The sequence below is a fragment of the Hippocampus guttulatus genome, chromosome 1 (genome assembly GCF_054856545.1).
Source record: "Hippocampus guttulatus isolate MCC_2025c chromosome 1, RoL_Hgut_1.0, whole genome shotgun sequence".
NCBI lineage: Eukaryota > Metazoa > Chordata > Actinopteri > Syngnathiformes > Syngnathidae > Hippocampus > Hippocampus guttulatus.
Window position 1 is genome coordinate 26,164,181 of NC_141261.1, and position 20,308 is coordinate 26,184,488.

The 20,308-nt window shown below is 42.8% G+C and overlaps 1 protein-coding gene across 2 annotated transcripts in view; it reads left to right on the forward strand.

Annotated features, from left to right (window-relative positions):
• mical1 (microtubule associated monooxygenase, calponin and LIM domain containing 1) overlaps window positions 1-16,440 on the forward strand; it is a 40,260-nt gene extending 23,820 nt beyond the window's left edge. For both annotated transcript variants that reach the window (XM_086122816.1, XM_086122807.1), the window contains exons 14-24: window positions 2,275-2,387; window positions 2,607-2,672; window positions 4,909-5,137; window positions 8,348-8,412; window positions 9,228-9,945; window positions 11,169-11,272; window positions 11,340-11,453; window positions 12,165-12,258; window positions 12,757-12,850; window positions 13,791-13,864; window positions 15,514-16,440. In XM_086122816.1, the coding sequence (XP_085978942.1) occupies window positions 2,275-2,387; window positions 2,607-2,672; window positions 4,909-5,137; window positions 8,348-8,412; window positions 9,228-9,945; window positions 11,169-11,272; window positions 11,340-11,453; window positions 12,165-12,258; window positions 12,757-12,850; window positions 13,791-13,864; window positions 15,514-15,707 (1,865 nt within the window). In that variant the 3' untranslated portion in view covers window positions 15,708-16,440. The remainder of the gene's footprint in view (window positions 1-2,274; window positions 2,388-2,606; window positions 2,673-4,908; window positions 5,138-8,347; window positions 8,413-9,227; window positions 9,946-11,168; window positions 11,273-11,339; window positions 11,454-12,164; window positions 12,259-12,756; window positions 12,851-13,790; window positions 13,865-15,513) is intronic.
• The last annotated feature ends 3,868 nt before the right edge of the window (window positions 16,441-20,308 follow it).

Genomic DNA, 20,308 nt, shown 5'->3' on the forward strand with positions numbered 1-20,308 from the left:
TTAAATTAATGTTCGAGTGTAAACAGGGTAACAAAATTATTGCAAAATCTCAACATTAATATGACGATTTGACATTTTGGAACAGATTTTAGCAAGGACCATGCAAGTTGACACACGATTTGCTTTTGTGGGCCCCAGAAAATGACATGGAGGCTCCCAGGCCTCAAGTTTGTTACTTGTGACATCGTTGCTAGTGCTGGACTTGCTGATGCTTCCGTTATGCTCACGCCCAAATGAGCTATTTTTACAACAGGCCCACGGGCTACTCATGTGCTCCTCAGGGGCTCCCTGGGACATGCAGAGCACTGCATTGGTGACCCTTGATGTAGGATTTGACAAACATTTATATAATTTAATTGTACCCGCTTTATTTGAGTCACCTACCATTATAAAAGTGCCTGTGTTTGACTGCTACCTATCCATCCATCCATCCATCCATTTTCCGAACCGCTTGATCCTCACTAGGGTCGCGGGGGGTGCTGGAGCCTATCCCAGCTGTCTCCGGGCAGTAGGCGGGGGACACCCTGAATCAGTTGCCAGCCAATCGCAGGGCACACAGAGACAAACAACCATCCACACCCACACCCACACTCACACCTAGGGACAATTTTGAGCATCCAATCAGCCTGCCATGCATGTTTTTGGAATGTGGGAGGAAACCGGAGCACCCGGAGAAAACCCACGCAGGCCCGGGGAGAACATGCAAACTCCACACAGGGAGGCCGGAGCTGGAATCGAACCCGGTACCTCTGCACTGTGAAGCCGACGCGCTAACCACTGGACTACCGGGCCGCCCTGACTGCTACCTAATGTTAAAAAAATAATTTGGCTTATTAGGAGTATTTTTGTACGGAGTGTCGGATCATTATTACATACACCAGCTTGAATGTTGATCAGAATTTCATTGGAAAAGAAACTGGTTGTATAAAACATCACTCAGGCACATGTTTTTTTATTGCGGGTGAGCCTTATTTTGTCTTGAACAAAAGAATCAAAAATGCAGAAAGCGAATGTTACCGTTGAATAAATCATGTGAAAGCTGCTGTTTGAGCTCGCCAACATTTGTGACAGCAGCATCTCTCTTAAATAACTCGCTCGCTAACACTCATCAAAGGCTCGGTCGGGCGCGTCAGTCCTCCCACTGCAGTGTCCACCGTCGGGACACTGTCTCTTTAAGAGCTGGTTACCCATAATTCATTGAGCTCAAGTGGCGTGTTCAGCTGTTGGTGCTGCTGAGTCTGCTGCTCTCCTTAAGCCCTTCTCTCGGGCTCTGATAGGATGAGAGTGTGCACTGAACCAGGATTTCGTTCCACACCCCCGAAGATGAATTGTCACAGGCAGAAGAGTGTGTGTGAATACTGTAGTTCCAGCTGTGACTGAGCCCAAATGGGTGCGCTGCGCGCCCTCCCTCTGTGATGCTCCGCTCGGGATCGATTGAAATGGCAGCGGGCAGCTGTCATTTGCCGGTAAACTCGTCTGAGTGCGGCGGAAGAGTTTTAATGTGAAGTGGTCTCATCGATTTGGAGGGAGTACCGAGAGGCTGCTGTCAAGACGAGCCAGTTGTTTGTGACATCATTGCTAGAACATTCATTGCCAGCAGAACGATTTCTATTAGTGCTGTACTGATGACCTGATAGACTGCAGTGCTTCAAGTAGGCGATCATCTGAATGTTAAGATTTACAATTAAGATGATTTGCTTTCACCTGTAATTGAATTTGCTATTAATGTAGACATTAACAAACGTGTGCAATTTGTGGTGTTTATTTAAATAGAGTAGTGGCTTGCTATACTTTTTACTAGTATTTCGAGCCGGGATTTGCCCCCCCCCCCCCAAAGCTTAAGATACAAGTGTAGCTCTGAACTGATTTTGCTTCACAATTAGCAGCAGTTTGTCAAACAGTGAACAATTCATCAGAGACGAGGCTTCAAGCTTAATGCCCCTGCCAGTTGAAACTGAACATAAAGCAAATAATTAAGACTGTTGATTTCAAACAGCCAAACAACTGCCTAAAGAAAGGCCTTGCTCGCGTATCGCTAATTAGTATCTATGTTGTTTTGCTTTTATCCTTTAAGCAAAAGATTGAAAACTTATGCAGCATTTAAAAAGAACAGTACTCAGTCATATGTTCATTTTCCTCTGCATAGAACGACCGATCTTGTTGTCATACAGATGAGCTGAGAGAGTGCAGTGCTGCAAGATTTAAAGGTGTTGTGAAATAATGGTCAACGTTTGCCTAATGTTGCCTAATGCTCTTCTTCTTCCTGCCTTTCAGTTCCAGAACTCAAAGGCTTCCTGACTTCGTCCAAGCCCCTGACGCTCTCCCTGACGCACTCTGCCGTCTTTTTCCTCAGCCGACTGAAGCATAATTCTCTGCAAAGACGCAAGGTACACTCGCACACCCACTGCCATTATTAAGTTGAAAATGAACCATCTTGCGTCTCCGGAGTCCTGACCTTCAGACTGACTTCTTGAGCTGCATAGTGACTCATGTCTGCTCAGTAGCGAACGCTCAGACATTTCAGGAGAAAGCATTTTTACGTAGTCATCAAAATAACAATGCTGAATGTGTGTGTGATCATACATAAAAGTCAATTTCATCCACAGGAGAAACTAGCAGCTGAGAAGGAGCAAACAAGAGAAAACAATAGAAGTATGGGAGAGGAGGACTGTGTAAGTTTTTATTCACTATGTTTTTGGGAACTTCCTTAACTAAAAGAGCAAATACAAACAAAATTATATATTTACCTTTTACTGCCTAAATATTGGACATAACCTTACTTACAAAATAGCAGAGGTGGTGTTTTCCTTTTTTTTTTTTTTTTTTTTTTTTTTTTTTTTTTTTTTTTTTTACATGCACAAGAATGTTTTAAAGCACATCCATGACTTTGACATAGTAACGCGAATTGGTGTCAAATTCAAAGCTTTCGGGCCACATCCGACACCTGATCATTTATTCTTGGCCCCTGCCATCATTGTTCCTTAAGTTCTGTTCAAAACTAGTCTTCCATCATAAAATTAAAATAATCAAAATGCAGGGGCAGTTATGTAAAACACTGGGCCGATTATTCGGGTTCCCAGATAGGGGGCAGGAAGTGTAACTGCCACGTGCTCTAGCCACACACCTCGTCCAAGAACAAACACAGTGCAACTCAGCCTCTGGCTAGCAGACGTCAAAGTGATTACTTTTATGTACCTCATATATTTTCATAGCATCTTCAATCTGACTGTTCAAACTCTTAAATCTTACTGTTGCACTTGTCTGCATTGTTGTTATCCTGAAAGAAAAAAGACATGATGTTGCATTTTCATATGAGCTATTGGGCTCTATTGAAATTTTCATTGAACTTTTTAAGACATGCTCTGAGCCTGGGGTCTCCCTGCACTTTTTGGTAGAATTTTAAAACAAAGACGTCTAACGTTTTAAAACCCAAAAAGATTGAAGTGATGGAATTCTAAAAAAGTTGTTTAATAAACACATGGTTTGCTAAACATATTGCTAAAGGCATTTAAATGAATCGTTGAAGAATTTTGCAATTCAAAATTATGACACCAATATTTTAATCAGTCTCTTTGTCTACTACCGGTAATCAGTATTGATAAAAAGCATCAGTCTGTCTGTCAGTTTGTGACCCAAATGTGATTTTTTTGGCATACCATTACTCCCCGAGAAATCTAAGTACAGTATTTACAGTACATGGTTTCACTGTGCGAACTGCACCCTTGAGATCAATCACAGTTTCACCCAAAAGTATTGGAATTGTAATGTTAATTCCTTGTGTTTTTGTTGTGCACTGAAAGGTTTTGCATCAAAAAATGAACATATGAGTCATAAATGAATGGAGAATAAAGGGAGAAACCCCCACAAACAAACATGAACTGAAAAGGGCTGCAGCAAAGGCCTGGAAAAGCATTTAAAATGAAGAAAGTAATAGTCTGGTGAAGTCAAAGGCTTGACGCAGTTACTGCAAGCAAGGATTGTGCCACCAAATATGAAATGTTATGGACTTTAAGTAAATTGAATCATGTCCATTGCAATATCTTTGCTCACTTGGAAACTGGGTGGCTTCAAACAAAGTTGCTCTCTCCTGAGTTGTTGAACACATCTAGAAGTAAATATTAAGAAATAAAAGCTGGAATTATGGACATTTGTCTCATTCATCTTTTGATCTGAAACTTCTTCAGCATACAACAACAACAAAGCAATTGACCTTGCTGTTCCAATAGGAGTGTAACTGATGCGGCCCGTGCTAATAATAGTCATAATAACGATGATGATGATGATAATTTGTTTTATTTAAAGACATCTTTCAGGGCACTCAAGGTTACAAATGACACTATGTGCAACTTTAAAGTGAATAAGCAGTCTGAAAAAGGTCCGTTTTGAGTCTGGACTAACAGCATTAATGCGTCCTTATTTCTGAGCTCAGGTGGTAGTGAGTTCCAAAGATTGGTGCCGAGCGGCTGATCGCTCTGTCACCCATGGTGGGCAGACGGGCCAAAGGGACGATGAGGTGGCGGGAGTACAAAAAAGAGAATGGGACGGTGCAGCAATGTGAAAGAGGTCCGAAAGGTATTGCGGGCCGAGGTTATTGCGACCTTGAAGGTGCAGATCAGTATATTACTCTGGACGGGGAGGCAGTGAAGTTTTTGCAGGACTGGAATAATGCATTGATTAAATACACTCCTCGTGTGCTCAATTTTTGCCCAATCAAAATATCAATCCTAAGATTAATACACTTCAATGTCAGTAAAATTCTTTTGCATGTTGATATATATATTTAAAAAAAATTATTATTTTTTTACCGTACGAACTGTATGTCGGTGCATACAATTTAATGTCTCTTGATAACAACTCCCATTCTGTCACTGCTTAGTTTCCATCTGCCTTCTGATCTCAACTTCTCAGGCACCACCACTGACCCCCCCTGATCTCAGTCCACCTCCAGCAATCGTTGAGCCTGAGCCTGCTTGCGTGCCGCAGGCCAACAGTGAGGCATGCTACTTCTGTGGCGGCCGGGTCTACGTGCTGGAGCGCATCAGTGCCGAGGGCAAGTTTTTCCATCGCAGTTGCTTCACGTGCCACCGCTGCGGCGTCACACTGCGGCTCGGAGACTACACCTTCCATCAGGACACAGGTAACTTGTCAAAATACAGTACTTGATTGCAATTGGAGGAAATACTTTTGTGCCTGCTGGCAAAAGCCTGTTCTAAAATGAATGTGTTTGATTGTCCCAAAGACAAAAGATGCACATTTGCGAGGCGAAACAAAAATGGGCCGTGTAGTTGGAAGCTGGTGGAGGTGCATGTCACTGTCAGAAGGAAGAAAGATGTAACTGTTGTGAGATCAAGCATGGGCTGTGATGGTATTAAGCAGTCAGAGTAAATCCCCATTTATTGCACAGGCACATTCCAGTCTCACCCACGATCGGTGGAAATTTGCTATCAGAGGGACAGTGTTGAAAAAAACAGTTTTACTTCTCCATCACATTTTATATGCATTTTAATGAATTAAAACACATTTCAAACACATTGCAAATATATTTAAGCACCCTAAAATTATATAATTATACATAATCAGCGGTGATACCGTCCGACCAGTGGGTGACAGTGTACGGCAGTGGTCCTCAACTAGAAATGCTGTAGGTCCACTTGTTTTTTTAATAAGCCCAAGGTCCGATCCCATGCACGGCGGTCATGGGGAGCAGGGCTATATGCCCATTTAGTATGGTAAAGCCAAGCTTATACAAATCAACACTCCTCACAACCAACCAATAATGGGGTGCATAAAAATAACAATTATTCACTTTGCCAGTACACAGCAAATAATGAGAGGTATTGTGTTGAGGCACAGGAACTCTTTTATTTTGTTAAGTTGTGCCTGCTTAATAATAGAAATAGCCCTTTTAAGGAAATAAAACATTTTTACTTTAACTTTGTTAAACAGTAGTTGTCTTTTTTTCCCTTAATTTAACAAGAACAAAACAAAATACTAATTTTACCAAAATAAATACTAAACATGAAAACAAAAATATCCTTTTCATTTGTACAATTCCCCTTTTCACATCCCCTCTGAAATCACTTAAAAAATATATCAGAAGAGGACTTAAGAACCATTTTAAATACTGACACAAGGGAGCACAGGAATGTGCAGTGCTGTTCTTCCACTATAGGTGAATGCAATGTCTGAGGCATGCAAATATTATTTGAGGACGCCATTGGGATGTTCATTTACCATGCTGCGGTGTTCTGCTGTTAAACAGCTGCAAAGATCCCCGGGTAGACGGGAGCAGAACTGCACACAATCGAAACCTCCCGCGATTCGTTTTGTCTAATTGTCTGTGTGCGGCTCTCCTGGGCTGAAGCTGTGAGCACACTGTGGCGTCGCGCATGCGTCTGTTTCCTGACACAATGATCCATTTTGAATGCGTGTGTATTGGGATAGACGCGTGCTGACGCTTATGTATGGGCACACCTTAAGTTCAGAGGAGCCAATCAGCGCATCGCTATCGCCGACATGCCCTGCTCAGCCAGGGTCTCCAGTTAGTCAAACATTATCCACACAAAGTCGCGCTGCTGCGGTCCTCTGCATTACATCTCTTAGTGCACGCAAAGAATACAACGGATAATTTTAACAAGCGATCGCGGTAATGCGCAGATTATAGTCCAAAAATATAAAATGTATAACGTAAAAATCACTTTATAATTTTTTATTTTATACAATTTGCCGAGGGTCCGGACAGAGGAGGTCGGCGGTCCGGTCGTGGATCGCGGTCCGCCACTTGAGGAAGACTGGTGTACGGGAAGTTATACTAGCATCCTCTCCAATGATTGACCATGCTACAATATATGTGAAGTTCTTAGTTAAACAACATTAGCAAACAATTGTTCCAAAATGATATTGCATTATTTATTTCACTATTGTTGATTGCTGGTGGACACCGGCAGTAAACGATGCCTTCGAGCTGAAGGAGCCTTTATGGCCTGTGGGACTCTGATGGGTACCGGCCGGCCAAGCGGAAGACAGTTTGAGCAGTCGCCGAGGCGATAACTCGGCCACGGGAAAAGTTCAGTGAGGCTAAAATTAGCCGACTTCCGTACAGGAAATTGTGGTTCACCATCCAACGTGTCAGGCACAGGAAGCAGTGCACCATTAACACTGTGTGCAGTGGAGAATGGGGCACTGCTAACCTCGACTCAGGACCTTGCAAGTCAGTAGGCAGCATACTTCGAGGACCTCCTCAACTCCACCAGCACGCCTTCCTTCGAGGAAGCAGAGTCTGGGGACTCTGATGCGGGCCCTCCTATCTCTGGGGTTGGAAGTCACCGACGTGGTTAAAAAGCTCCTTGGTGGCAAAGCCATAGTGGTGGATGAGATCCGCCCGGGGTTCCTCAAGGCTCTGGATGTTGTGGGGCTGTCCTGGTTGACACGCCTCTGCAACATCGCGTGGTCAACGGGGAGAGTGCCTCTGGATTGGCAGACCGGGGTGGTGGTCACTCTTTTTCAGAAAGGGTACCGGAGGATGTCTTCAGTTCTTGTCAGTTGCTGCTTGTTATTTCTCGACTGCTCAAATGAATTAAAGTGAAAATAAATAATTTATGGAAACAGAATAACAGGACTGTCAACGCTTGACCAAACCTTGTAGTGAGACACCACTCAGTCCCCAGTCAGATTGCTCGAGTTACGCTGTGGAGCTCCTAAGGCGTTTGGGTGATGATTAAAAAAAAACAACAACCCTAATTCCCATTGAAACTAATAAGCCATTTGAGCAACTGACAAAGGGTGAGTGAGCATAGGAAAAAATAATAGTTCGGCAGCACTGTGGTGATAAATTGGTTTTAAAAAGGGGAAGTTATTTCAAGTCTGCTGCAGTATTTTTAGAGCAAAACTGTCAACTAAATCATGAATTTACAGATGTATAAAACTGTGTGCCGGATGCACAGTAGAAAGGAGACTTTCAAAGTGTCTAATACAACAGAAAAGACACACTCAGCATCTGCATTACTGTGTGGAACTACGGAGGCCAGTCCAGGCTTGATTATTCAAAACGAGTAAAACGGGTGTTTGTACACTTCACTGGTATGTAGACTGCCACCTTCTTGCAGCTCATTGGAGGCAGGTCAGTCAACCCGCAATCATTGTGACAGTGGTGATTGTATGACAAAATCTTTTTTCCCCCCCAGTGGTACTTTTTTCTTAGCATGAGAAATAAAATAAACCAAGAGTGTGGGATATGAGTGAGACTCAAGCTAAATGCATGAGTAGTGACAGCTCTGCAAGCTTTCTTCTTTTTTTAGGCACAAGACTTGTGTGCCTCTTCCTACTTCATGTGCGCCATCTCTCTCAGGGAGATTTTACTGCGAGCTTCACGCCGAAGAACTGGAAGACGTAGCTGGAATATCGCACCATAAGGTGGGTCAAGCAACACAACAGATGCAAAGTGCTGCATTTTTCTTGCTGCTGCTTGCGATGCGCACAATACGTGCATTGTCCTTCTCTTGTCTGCTTGTCTTCTGACCCAAACATTCACTTGACGAGTCATTTTATTGTGCTCTTTCTTAAAGGGGAAAGCCTCAAACTCCACAATAGGATCATTTTCACTCTTAGTAGATAGACGACATTGGTCACCCCACTTAATTACTTGAGGAGGTCAAATAGCTGTAATGATGATGCACGCCACTTGTCCACCACGGCAAACTTATTATTTTTTTCTGTCTCTGACATGAGAATGGAGACTAGATACAAGCACTGTATGGTGCTGTAGTGATCTCAACACACCTCACAGTAATCGGCAGTGCACAGTAATCGACAGCTGGGCTGATACTGAGCAAACAAAAAGAGGCTTCAAGCTATTCAATGCCACTCACAGTTGAAGTTTGGTCAAAAACTCAACATAAAACCAAGTCAATTACACAATGTGTATTTGAAACAGCCAAAAACCTAAGTAGCGTTGTGCAACTGAGACCAACACTGGCCCAAGGACAGAAGGGCCACGCCAGCTTCATGTTAATTAGCTTGTAGTGTATTTTGCAGTGCTCAAAATCGTTTTTTAAGGAAGTGATTTTGAACAAATTGTTCAGCAACCTGTAAACAGACAATATAACGGCACTCAGTGTTGAGTTGCATCTCCATTTCTTGTCTTCAGCGTTTTCCCACTAAACTGTCTTGATTGTAGTTTGTATTGTGTGCAGTGGAATAAATCTTTTCAATGCCTTTTTTCCTTGTAGGACAGTAAAGGAAATGAAGAAAACGGTCTTTCCAGCGAGGGTTACACACCATCTCCGTCTGATGAAGAGGACGAGCACACAGTAGATTGCCTTCCTCCGGGATCGCGACCTCCGATAGCCGACCCCAAAGACGAGCCTCCCTCCAACACCGACCAGCATGAGCGCGTCGAGGAGACATACAGACAGCCCCCTCTCCCCAAGCCCCGTATCTCTCAACAGAGCGTCCCCGACCCCCGCCCCTCTCCTCCAGCAGTGAAGCCTCGCACGGTGCATCTTATAATCCCCTCAATTCCGAAAACCAATCAGCCGCCGGAAGCCGTGCAAGAGACACCTGAGGCCGCTCCCGACTCGCGGCCCAAGCAGTCCCTGCGCAAACTGAAGTTGACCGACGAGGAGAAGAATCAGCTGGTCAACCTCTTGACCTTCACCACCGATTCGGACTCAGAGACCCCGGGCGGCTCTTCGTCCTGCTCCTCGTCCTCGGCGACGGCGCAAGGCGCGAGTCCACCCAAGACAGAGGAAAGACAAGAAGAGGAGGACTACTGGAGCGGCAGTACGGCCGGACACATTCGCGAAAAGAGGAACAGACGCTGCTTCCGGAGGAAAGAGATGCCCGCTGGGCAGCCCAGAGTGCGGTCCAAGTTCTCCCCCTGGAATCTTTCCTCACCTAGGATCGGCAGAGACGCGCGACTCAGCGTTCATCAGCCTGGGAAAGTGGGTGAGTACGGGTCCGGGGGTGAGCTCTCGTTTGGCTTGCAACCATGCAAAATCAGTGATCATCTTTCCATGTGGACCTTTGGTGCAGATTTTCATAGAAATAAGCTGATGCAATTGCGCCAAGCCAGGAGGAAAAGAGAGAATAAGACAGAATGTCCAAAGTTTGCGATCATTTCACACTTCCATAAATGATGAGCTAATTGGTTAGCATTATATTTGATAGCCCTCACCCCTCGTTAGGCTGTTTTGTTAACCTTTCGAGTCAGTTGTGATTCTTCAGTTTGCCATTTGTTTTTATTTGATAGATTTAAATGCTTTGATGTTGATTCCGTAAGAAGGCGAAAAACAATATTCCTTTTGTGGTTGGCTATTGCGGATTCACTCTTTGACCGTTACTTCATTTAAAGCAGTTTTACTTGGCTGTTTTGCAGAGGGGTTTTTTTTTTCGTTTTTACAACGTTCTCACTTCCAAGTCTGACTAGTCAAGAAATGTCAAAAATTGTATTTATGTGTGAGAAGGGGAAAATTTCTGCAGATCATGCCCTGCTCACATTCATTTAGGAATGCGCACTGCAGCTTAGTACAAATTCTTCATGTTGCATTTTAAACGTTGCATTTATTAGGTCTAACAAGTGCCCCCACAAAAAAAAGTTTTTTAAAAAAGTCTACCTCTACTTTGCAGAAATTCACCTATTGTGGGGCGCTTGCAAAGTGAGGGAACACTGTACATGAATAAGTACAGTACATGTTGAAAATGTGATTTTTATGACCCTTTGAACATATGGCATGTGTCACCTCTCATCTTGAAGTAATAAAACATCAGAAAAATATTCATGCATTTGGCGTGCAAAAGTAAAACTGCATGATAATTCTGTACAACGCCGAAAAAGTCAAGGAAAAACGGTAAAGCCTAAAGCGCCCCTCACTGGCCAGGAGCCAAATTGAAACTGAGGAGTTGCTGAATCAATATTGAATTGGGAATTGGAACATTGCGATGCATTGTTGAATGAATATTTTTATCTATCCCTTAAACCCGAAATCTTACACTGACTTGTTGCCAATGCTGGTCCAACGCGTTACCGTTTGTGTACTTGAGCATTTTGCCGAAAACATTTTACTTTTACATCTGATGGGATGAGCTGTGGCTTTGCCCTCTTGCGGCGTAAAGCCAAACTGGAGTTGTTGGTTCAGGCCACCTTGTTTTTGCGTCTTACTCCCCGACAGAAACGACCTTCAGACACGTCGACAGTGGCCCAGAAGAAGGCGGAGATGAGGACGATGAAGACGAAATGTTGGAGCAGGACGACATCGACTTAATGGATGAGAAGGCAAGGAGGACATTTTGAATTGTCCCGATTGACGCAGCGACACGCGCTCACTGCGATGACGTTGCAGTTTCAGACGTTACCAGCCAGCCCGGTAGAGGCGGAGAAGTTGGAAGTGATGAAGATGAGGACGCTGGAGCGGCGAGCCAAGATGAGCGAGTTACAACGACTCCGACAAGCACAGGTGAGTGTGACGCCCCTCCTGTCTGTCATCTTCTTGTTGATTCTAGCGCAGGAATTCTCAAATGTGTGCCACTGCTACACAGGTTACCTATAATGGTAGGTGAAAGAATCACTGCCTAAATCCAGTTCAGTCGGACAAGTTCAGGCACTTGACATTTGAACAGAGTATGGATATGTATAGTATGAATAGATTTTTGGGAGAATCCAGCCCATGTTCGACTTGATAACGAAAGAAAGGAACAAGTTAGAAAGCAAACTTTTTGTTTGAAAGAAGAGATTTGAGTTTTTTTGGTAGTTTAGGTGCTTTTATGGCCCTGAACACAGTATTCTGTGCGTATCATTATTAAAGTCCATTATGTGTTAGTGTTCAAACTGTGCATAATGTTACAATAAAATTACATTTACTTGAAAACTGCGGTATGGTGGAGTATTGGTTAGCACGTCTGCCTGGGTTTGAATCGGGGCTCCGGCCTTTGTGTGTGGAGTTTGCGTGTTCTCCCCATCCTGCGGTTCACTCGCAATCCTCGTGCGGGATAAGCTGCTTGGATAAAGGACGGATGGATGAAATGAAAACATTTTGTCTTGTTTTTGATGAAGGCTTTGGCCTAATACACTACTTTGTTGGTTGGTCATGCTGGGAGTAAAAGGTTGGGCAACCATTACTTTCCCGGTGTATTGGCACGGATTTGTTTTGTCCTTTTTGTTGTGGCAGTCAATCCAGAGAAGGCTGGAAGAAATCGAGGTGACCTTCCGGGATTTGGAGCAGAAGGGCGTCGCGCTTGAGCGAAGTCTACGAGGGGACGCTCGTAAGAACCGGCATTTTTATTTTATCCATTATTGTCATATATGTTCAGGCAGGCCACTCTCTGCTCGCTTTTTTTGGGGGGGGGGGGGGGTTCAGATGCATTTAAAGCTTGTGGGAGGCTGAAGCTATTTTCCCAAGATGTTTTGATAGGTTCTGTCTAACAATGCAGGTTTTCGCCTAATGCTGGTGAACGTTAACTCCACACATCAAATATTTTACAGCGGCTCTTCGGTTTACGATAGTTGCAGTAGTTAGTATATGTCACTAACCTACGCCACTGCATAAATGAGGACTTCTGGGCCATAAATATCAAACCATCCAATGAAGAAGTGTCATATGTTCTTGCGCTCTCCACAGCAGACTAGTCAATGACATGCTGTTGAGAAGCTCAAAATAATAACCCCCTTGTAATTTTTGGAACTTCCTGTCCACGACCCTCAAGGTGTAATGAGCATCTCATCTGTATTCGCTTCGACCAAATCTTCTTTCCCTCTTCCAGAAATCGATAGTTCCCACGACTTGATCGAGCAGTGGATCCAGCTCGTCCACGAGAAGAACGCCTTGGTCTCAGAGGAGTCTGACCTCATGGTGGCGTAAGTGGGCATCTTGGTTCTCTCGCGCGCCCTGCCCTCTGTCCCTATGTCTCTCTCGCTCTCTATCTCTCTTTCTTTATTTCTCTCGGTCTCTCTTTCTTTCTAACCCAACCGGCCGAGACAGGCGCTCACCCCACAGCGCGTAGGTTCTGTTAGCTGTTTCTTCCTGAAGCCTGGAACACACATAAGGATTTTTTTTAAAGACATTGTTTGTTGTTGACAATCCTCCTATCAGGCATTTACTCTGTCTGTTGTTCTCCCATAATCGGTAAAGGTTCTGTTCCATCACCAATCGACATAGAATCGAGTAGTCTTCCAACACAGAAATCCTGTGTGATCAAATGCGGTTAAACAAAAAGGAAGAAGAGGAAACGTAGCAGCAACCAGGAAACACAAGCTGCAACTTTTGCCCGCTGCTCTCAGTGGTTCTATAATGTTATGCATCATGGTTAATTGTGCACCAAACCTCATCAGGGAATGCAGACTCAGACCACAAGATAATCGTGTGGAGCGTTTGAAACATTGAATAATCGTTTGTCGGAAGAGTGCAGAATTGGGACAAAAACAGGCCGATTATCTGTCAGTTTTCTTTCATAAGTGTCTTCACTTGTTCAATGCCCAAAACTTTTATTCATGTTTTTTAAGAATCTAGGCATTGAACCGCAGGTACAGCTTTTTGTATTTAAAAAAAAAATGAAGTGGTAGGTTAGAGAAGGGTCTGAAAATAACGGCCGCTGCATGAGTGTATGAGGAGTGATTTTTCTCAATGTGTCAAGTGTCATCACGCAATTTCTGTCATCTTAATTGGCGCTTCAGACAGTGAATGACATTGATGTGACTTGATTGAGCTGCATTCTGCCGGGTTTGTGGAGCATGCTTCGTGCACATCTGCTTTGGTGTGCTCAACGTGTGCATATTTAGATGTTGTCTCTTGTCCCAGGTCGCGACAACTGGAGCTTGAAGACAAACAGAGCATGTTGGAATTGGAGCTGAGGAAATACATGGACTTGAGTGGTACGTTCCTTCATTATTTACGTGCGTCTGCAAGCCGTCATTGAAGAACAAAGGTGTCAAACTAGAGGCCCGCGGACCTGATATTTCAAATTGCTGGTATCGGTGATTATTTGGAAACTCCGCAGCCCGAGACAGGATATTGGGCTTAAAGCATGGCCATAAAATACTAAATTGTGACAATATTCTAATTTGTGGCCACAAAATGCATAGAACGTCTGGGTTATTAGCAAATAGAGCACACCTTGGCTAGAAACTGCAATACCGCGAACCCCTTCATGTGCTCCTAACCGGTCTTTCTTTATTTTAAAGTCTTTCTAGACTTCACTTGGCAAACACTTTTCCCCCCCATATATAAAGTATAAAGCACTGAGCTTGACACAACTTAGTGCGACTATATGAGGGTTAATGTTCATCTGTAACTCCAGTTGTTTCTTCAGATTTTACCTCATGTATAAATATTAGAGCTGTCAGTTTAGCGCTTTTTTATTGGCATTCATTTAAATGAATTTTAACGGGATTCAATTTTTTCTCGCGAGATTAACGCGGCACACGTCACAAGTGGATGTTACGTCGCTCTATAAATACACCAGAAACCAAACAACAAGCGCGCTGCAGAAGTCCACGCCCATGTCTGTTTTGCCAGCCACGGCAGCGCAAGACACCGAAAACGGATACTTAAGAGTTTATGAATGGAAAGTTTACTTTTAAAAAGTTGCCAGATTGCTCCACTGACAAGACCAAAGTTACCTGTATCATACAGGTATACGATGTATGCCACTGACGCGATTGTTACTTGTTTGGAACTATTTTGTGTGGAAGGTTACAGCGTTCCGTGTCCATATAAATAGAGTGGGTGGAGCTTCTCTGTGTTCGTCTGACAGTGACGGTGCGCTGCAGTGGTAGCGACCTAGCGAAAATAAAACGTCTCCAGTGTTATCATCGAACCAAGTGTAGTCATCCGAAATGATGTCTACACCAAACCGTAGAGAGACTTCCGCGCAAGAAGGACCAACAGAATCAACATAGCCTGACTGCTGTGTTCAAAGCAAACTTGAGAAAAACGAAGTATGCAACCATGGCTTCAATCCACTATAGGCTGAGTACTAGTTTCCCTTAGATATGCACTTTATCATGTTATATTGCTCTGTTTTGAGTCCATAAAAAGAGCTGTTAAAGCAGCTGTTGTGTGACAAAATATTTTTTTCACTGTTGTTGATGGACAGTAATATTGTGTGAGAGATTATGTGTGAATAACTGCTCCAAGTGAAAAATGTTCATGTAAAATTGAAAATCAAAATTGTTATTTCAGTAAATATTTGCATTTTGCACATAGAAAACTGATTCATGATTCCATGTTGATGAGAGCATTAAAATGGGGAAAAATAGGACAAAAAATATGGGAAATTCAGAAACGATAAAAAATGCGTGCGTAATCACGAATAATTTTTTAGTTCATTTGAGTTAATTATGACAGTTGCATTTTTAATTAGATTAAATATTTTAATCGTTTGACAGCTCTAATAAAAAGAGATAACTTTGTCGAGAGCACAGAGTGTGAAACTTAATAATATCATCTTTCGCCGGCACAAAGTCAGGATAATGGCTGTATTTCCAGATTAAAAGCTTTTGTTTTGGCTTCCGTGTGTTAGACAAGACAGCCGAGCAGCAGGCGGAAGAGGATCGCGTCCTGCAGCAGATGATCGAGGTGGTGGACATGCGCGACTCGCTGGTGTCCTTCCTGGAGGAGAAGAGGCTGAAGGAGATCCAAGAGGAGCGGGACGTGCTCTCCGTCATGGGGGCCAATCGCCATTCCAAGGCGGGAGGTCAGGTTCACTGGCAGTAAAAAAAATAAAATAACAACTTCAGGCACTTTCATACTTAAAACCCAACACAGCAAAGCCAAAGAAGATTTGACACTGAGGGGCTGAATGAAACCACTTCCGTCCGTGGTGGTGGTGATGATGATGATGATGATGCACAAACGGCGGATAATGATCACCCAGCAAGGGACTTGACCTGGATTTGTCTGGTAAACATGCAGTCTCAACAAAGCAGCGTGAGATGACAGCCTTGCAGATGATGATGAGCCGTGTGGAGGCTTTGAAAATGTTCGCATTGTGTTTGCTTCTTATTTTATTGTTCACTCATTTGAGAGAGAAGGAAGCCACACGCTTTGTTTGGTTTTTCATTGTATAGTCAATAAAACTTGTGGGAGGGTGGAACTAAAAGGCTTTTCAGTTACTGGATTCAATTTATTCTCTCAGCATTTCATCACATTGCAATGTCCAAAATCCAGCTAGGGATGCTGTTGGGTGGTCGGATTCATAAAATCCAAAATGATTTCCTTTTTTTTTTTTTCTCTTCATTGAAAAAGCCTTTTCCATTTTGTTGCCATCAAAATCCATTGTAATAATTTTTTTCTCTTTATTTTGAAGAATTTTATTTTTTTTAATCGCTGTAACAAAGTGCTGTACACAAGATCGAACAGAAAACACCATTGAAGTGAATAATAATGCAATATTGAGAAGAATATTTTCTTATGAAAATATAAATGCCAAATTGGCAGTTCACATGGAGGTCCAGTTTGATTCCCTCTTGTTTTTGTACCTTTTTCCCCACGTACTTTCGTACATCTGAGAGTCTAACTTTTAATGTAAAGGTTGAGTTTGCAACAAAAGAAACCGACAAACCCCCCCCCCCCCAAACTGCAAGAGTTGTAATATTTTTTTCTTGTTATAGACAATTATATTGTATTTATTATTCCACCAGTTTTGTTTGTTTGTTTTTTCATCAAAAGATTCGATAAAGGTCAGGACAGCCATACTGCTTGTTTCCACATTCCAAAAATGCCAACTTTTGCAAATTCTACACTTTGCAAAAAACTTTGAGAAGACTGTATAGCATTCAACAAAAAGGTGCTCATCTTTTCCATTTGAACTTCCAACTTTGCTGCTCATTCAAAACATTTGGGGGACTTGGTTTCCACATTCCAAGAATCCCCACGTTCCAAAAATTGTGAATTTATTGTCATTGAATTCCCAGATTTAAGAGATACTTCATATTTAACCTAACCAACCTCTACATGTCTTAACTGATTCCAACTTCAAAACAGTCCACTCATTCGGGACGTCATGGAATTTGGTTCCCGTTCCCAGAATTCCCAAAATGAGACTTGTTTACATAATCGCCTTCACACATTTGTCGGGGGATTCAAACTATTTCAACCAGCGAGAGATCCTATTTCAATTACCATAGAAATAAGAATAAAGCAAGCGCTAAGAATATAATTGATGCTCAGACCAGTCCGGAGAGTTACTCCACAAGGAGGGGCAAATTCCCCATACAAATGGATTGTGGGTTTGCCTTTTCCTTCCATCATTGCTTTTGAGACAAATAAATTTAACCGCTCACGGTAATTATTCAAAGCATGTGCCAGATAGACATTTCCTACCATTTTCGTATAAAGCTATAACTTTTAACTTACCGGTACTCTTTTGAGAGGGTGTCACTTGTTAAGAGTACAGTATCATCCCCCCCCCCCACACACACACAGGTCAGCTTGAATCTCGGATGACTTTTTCCGCGCTATTCTCCAGCATTCTTTTTTTCTCTCCCTCCCAACCCCCCAAAAAATACAAGACGACAATGTTTAAGATCATCAAGAAAATGTAAAGCTAAGACAAAGATAACTAAAGTAAACATGGAAAGGGTAGTTACCCACAGTGTTAAATCATAAATTTCCTGTGGCCGCTTATAGTTTGTAATCATACACAAGCCTCCACACCTATTCAGGCAAGAATTCACCCAAATAGAACCTGTGTGACCAAAGGATGTCAGCCAAAAGATGCTAAAAAGCTGCAACAAAATGTCGTGATCCAGAGAAATTCAATAACAGATGACAGTCACTGACACGAATCAGTATGGAAAGGGTCATTCCTAAACCTTTCGGACTCCATATTGAGAAAGAAAAATGGTGTGTTGTATTCATATGGATCCAAACATGTTTTGGCAGTAGTGGTCGACTGATAAAATTCATCTGGATCCAGATGACCTTATTTCACGCAAACACTCGCAAAATGAAATTGAGTAAATTTGACATCTTTTTTTTCTCCGCGTTGAGAGCCATGATCCACAAATTGAGTAAGCGTGGAGCAGTACAACTTCCCAGGAGTGAACAGCCTACAGAAATTACCCCAAAAGTACAGCAACAACTCCTCGAAAAGGTAACAAAGGAACCTGGGACTTCATCGAAAGAACTGCTGGCCTCCCTCAGTTAAGCTCAGGAACAGACTGAGCAAAAATGACAAACAAAAACCAAAGGCTCCTCTTACCTTTTGCAAAACATTTCCTGTGGACTGAGAAGATGAAAGTGAACTTCTTGGAAGGTATGTGTCTCGTTACATCTGGCTTTATGGTAATTTGATGGTCTGGGGCTGATTTGCTTTTTCAGGATCTGGATGAAACACATGAGCAAGTCGACTTCTGATGGGGGGGACAAAGCAAAATGAAGGTGGTTGAAGTGGCAGTTATCAAAAATGCTTGATTCTGTTGTTGCTACTGACGGTGGCCCAACCAAATCTGTTTAAGGCGCATGCACTTTTTCCACACGGGGTAGGTCCAGATTTTCTTCCCTTCCTAACAACAAAACCGTTTTTTGTATTTACCTGTGTTGTATTTGTTCGATGATGGCAAATATTTTAAATGTGACAAAATTAAACCGGAAGGAAGTCAACACTTTTTCACACCACTAATTATCTTTGCTGTTTCCGGTGTGTCATATAAGCTGATGTAGTTTGTTCTAATCAAAATACACATTTGAACAATTTGAATTTGGTGAAATATGTCTCTGGAACGCCATTCGCTTCATTGACATCATTTCAAAAGAAGCTTTTTTTTTGTATGCTTTTTGGCTTTTGCTTTGTGTGATTTGTTGATGTTCAAGTAGTGCTGTCCTGCACTCATCATTGGAAGTGCGTTAATCTCCCATTATGTCAGCAACCAGTGGATTTAGCACCGACAATCAACTTACGTAACTGTGAGCACCAAAATAACTTCCTTTGTGTACGACTTGTTTCACGGCCTGATTGTTGCTTGGACGCTGGTCAGGATGCGGCACAGTCACGTCATTCGTCCTGAGCCAAATTATAGGCAAACGGCGCTTGATCCATAGAAATGTCCAAGGACACCCACTTTGATGCCTTTCTTTCTGTGATTCTTGACAGTCTCCCACAGAGAAGAAAAAAAAGTTGACACCCCCCTCTTAGAACGCCAGAATTATGTGATATAAAAATTGCAGATAAATCATTTCAAAATTGATTCCTGCATTGTGATTTATAACCTGAACAGCTGAAAAAAAAGGGAAACCTTTTTGAGACGCAAACTGACCCCCCCCCCCCCCCCCCCCACCAAAGTCAATGTGCTCCAGGTGTGTGCACACCCTATTATTACTCGGGATGTTGCCTCTGATTAATCCCCCTTTTTTTTTTTTATTAAATCAAGATAACGCAATTCACGCACTGATGCTGAGGAAGCCACTACTGCCTAAGTGACAACAAAAATGTCCAGAACGGTCAGCCTACTAGAACAACTGAACTTCATGTGGCCTAACCCAGAGGCGCTGACTCTCATTTATCCTGAGTTTGAATATGATAGCTTCTTTCCATTAACACAGCCACCTAACCATGAGGATGTACACACGTATATTATGGTTATCCACCACCCACCCCCCAAATTTGTTTCTCTGGGCGGGGGTCACACTTAATGGTGCAACACATTCTGGAAATAATTTATCTTGGTATTTCATCACAAAAACCTGGCTTGGGCACAACGGGTGTGTAAACTTTTGATATCACTGTATTTCTGGCACAACCTGTTGATATTCTAAACTTCATGGCTGCTTCCTGTTTGATGGTGAGTTATTGTTGATTAGTTGATGAGTGCTCTCATGATGTCAAAATGTGAACAGAATGGAAAAAAAAAGGATGTGTTCTTCCATTTATGGATCGAGCAATTGTGAATTTCACAGTTCTGCGCGATGTTAAAGCCAAGCAGGTTGTGCAAAAAGCTCTTAGTAAAGGTCAGACCAAGTTCCCCTGTAAAAGTTAGAGAGAATTTTAGGTTCGCCCCAAAAGCCCAATATCCCAAACCTTCATGGAGAAGCGAATGAGAATCATGGATAGATGGATATGTTTTTTACTCAGAGCCAATATCGGTACTCATGACTGTTCAAGGGCGCCGATAATCAGTAGGCAGTATTCATTTGATATAAAAGGGAAAATGTTGGTGACATTTTGAATGGAAACTCCAACACTTAACTATCCCTCCATCCATTTTCTGATCTACTTACCCTCACGAGGGTCACGGGCATGCTGGAGCCCATCCCAGCTGTCTTCGGGCAGTAGGCGGGGGACACCCTGAACCGGTTGCCAGCCAATTGCAGTGCAC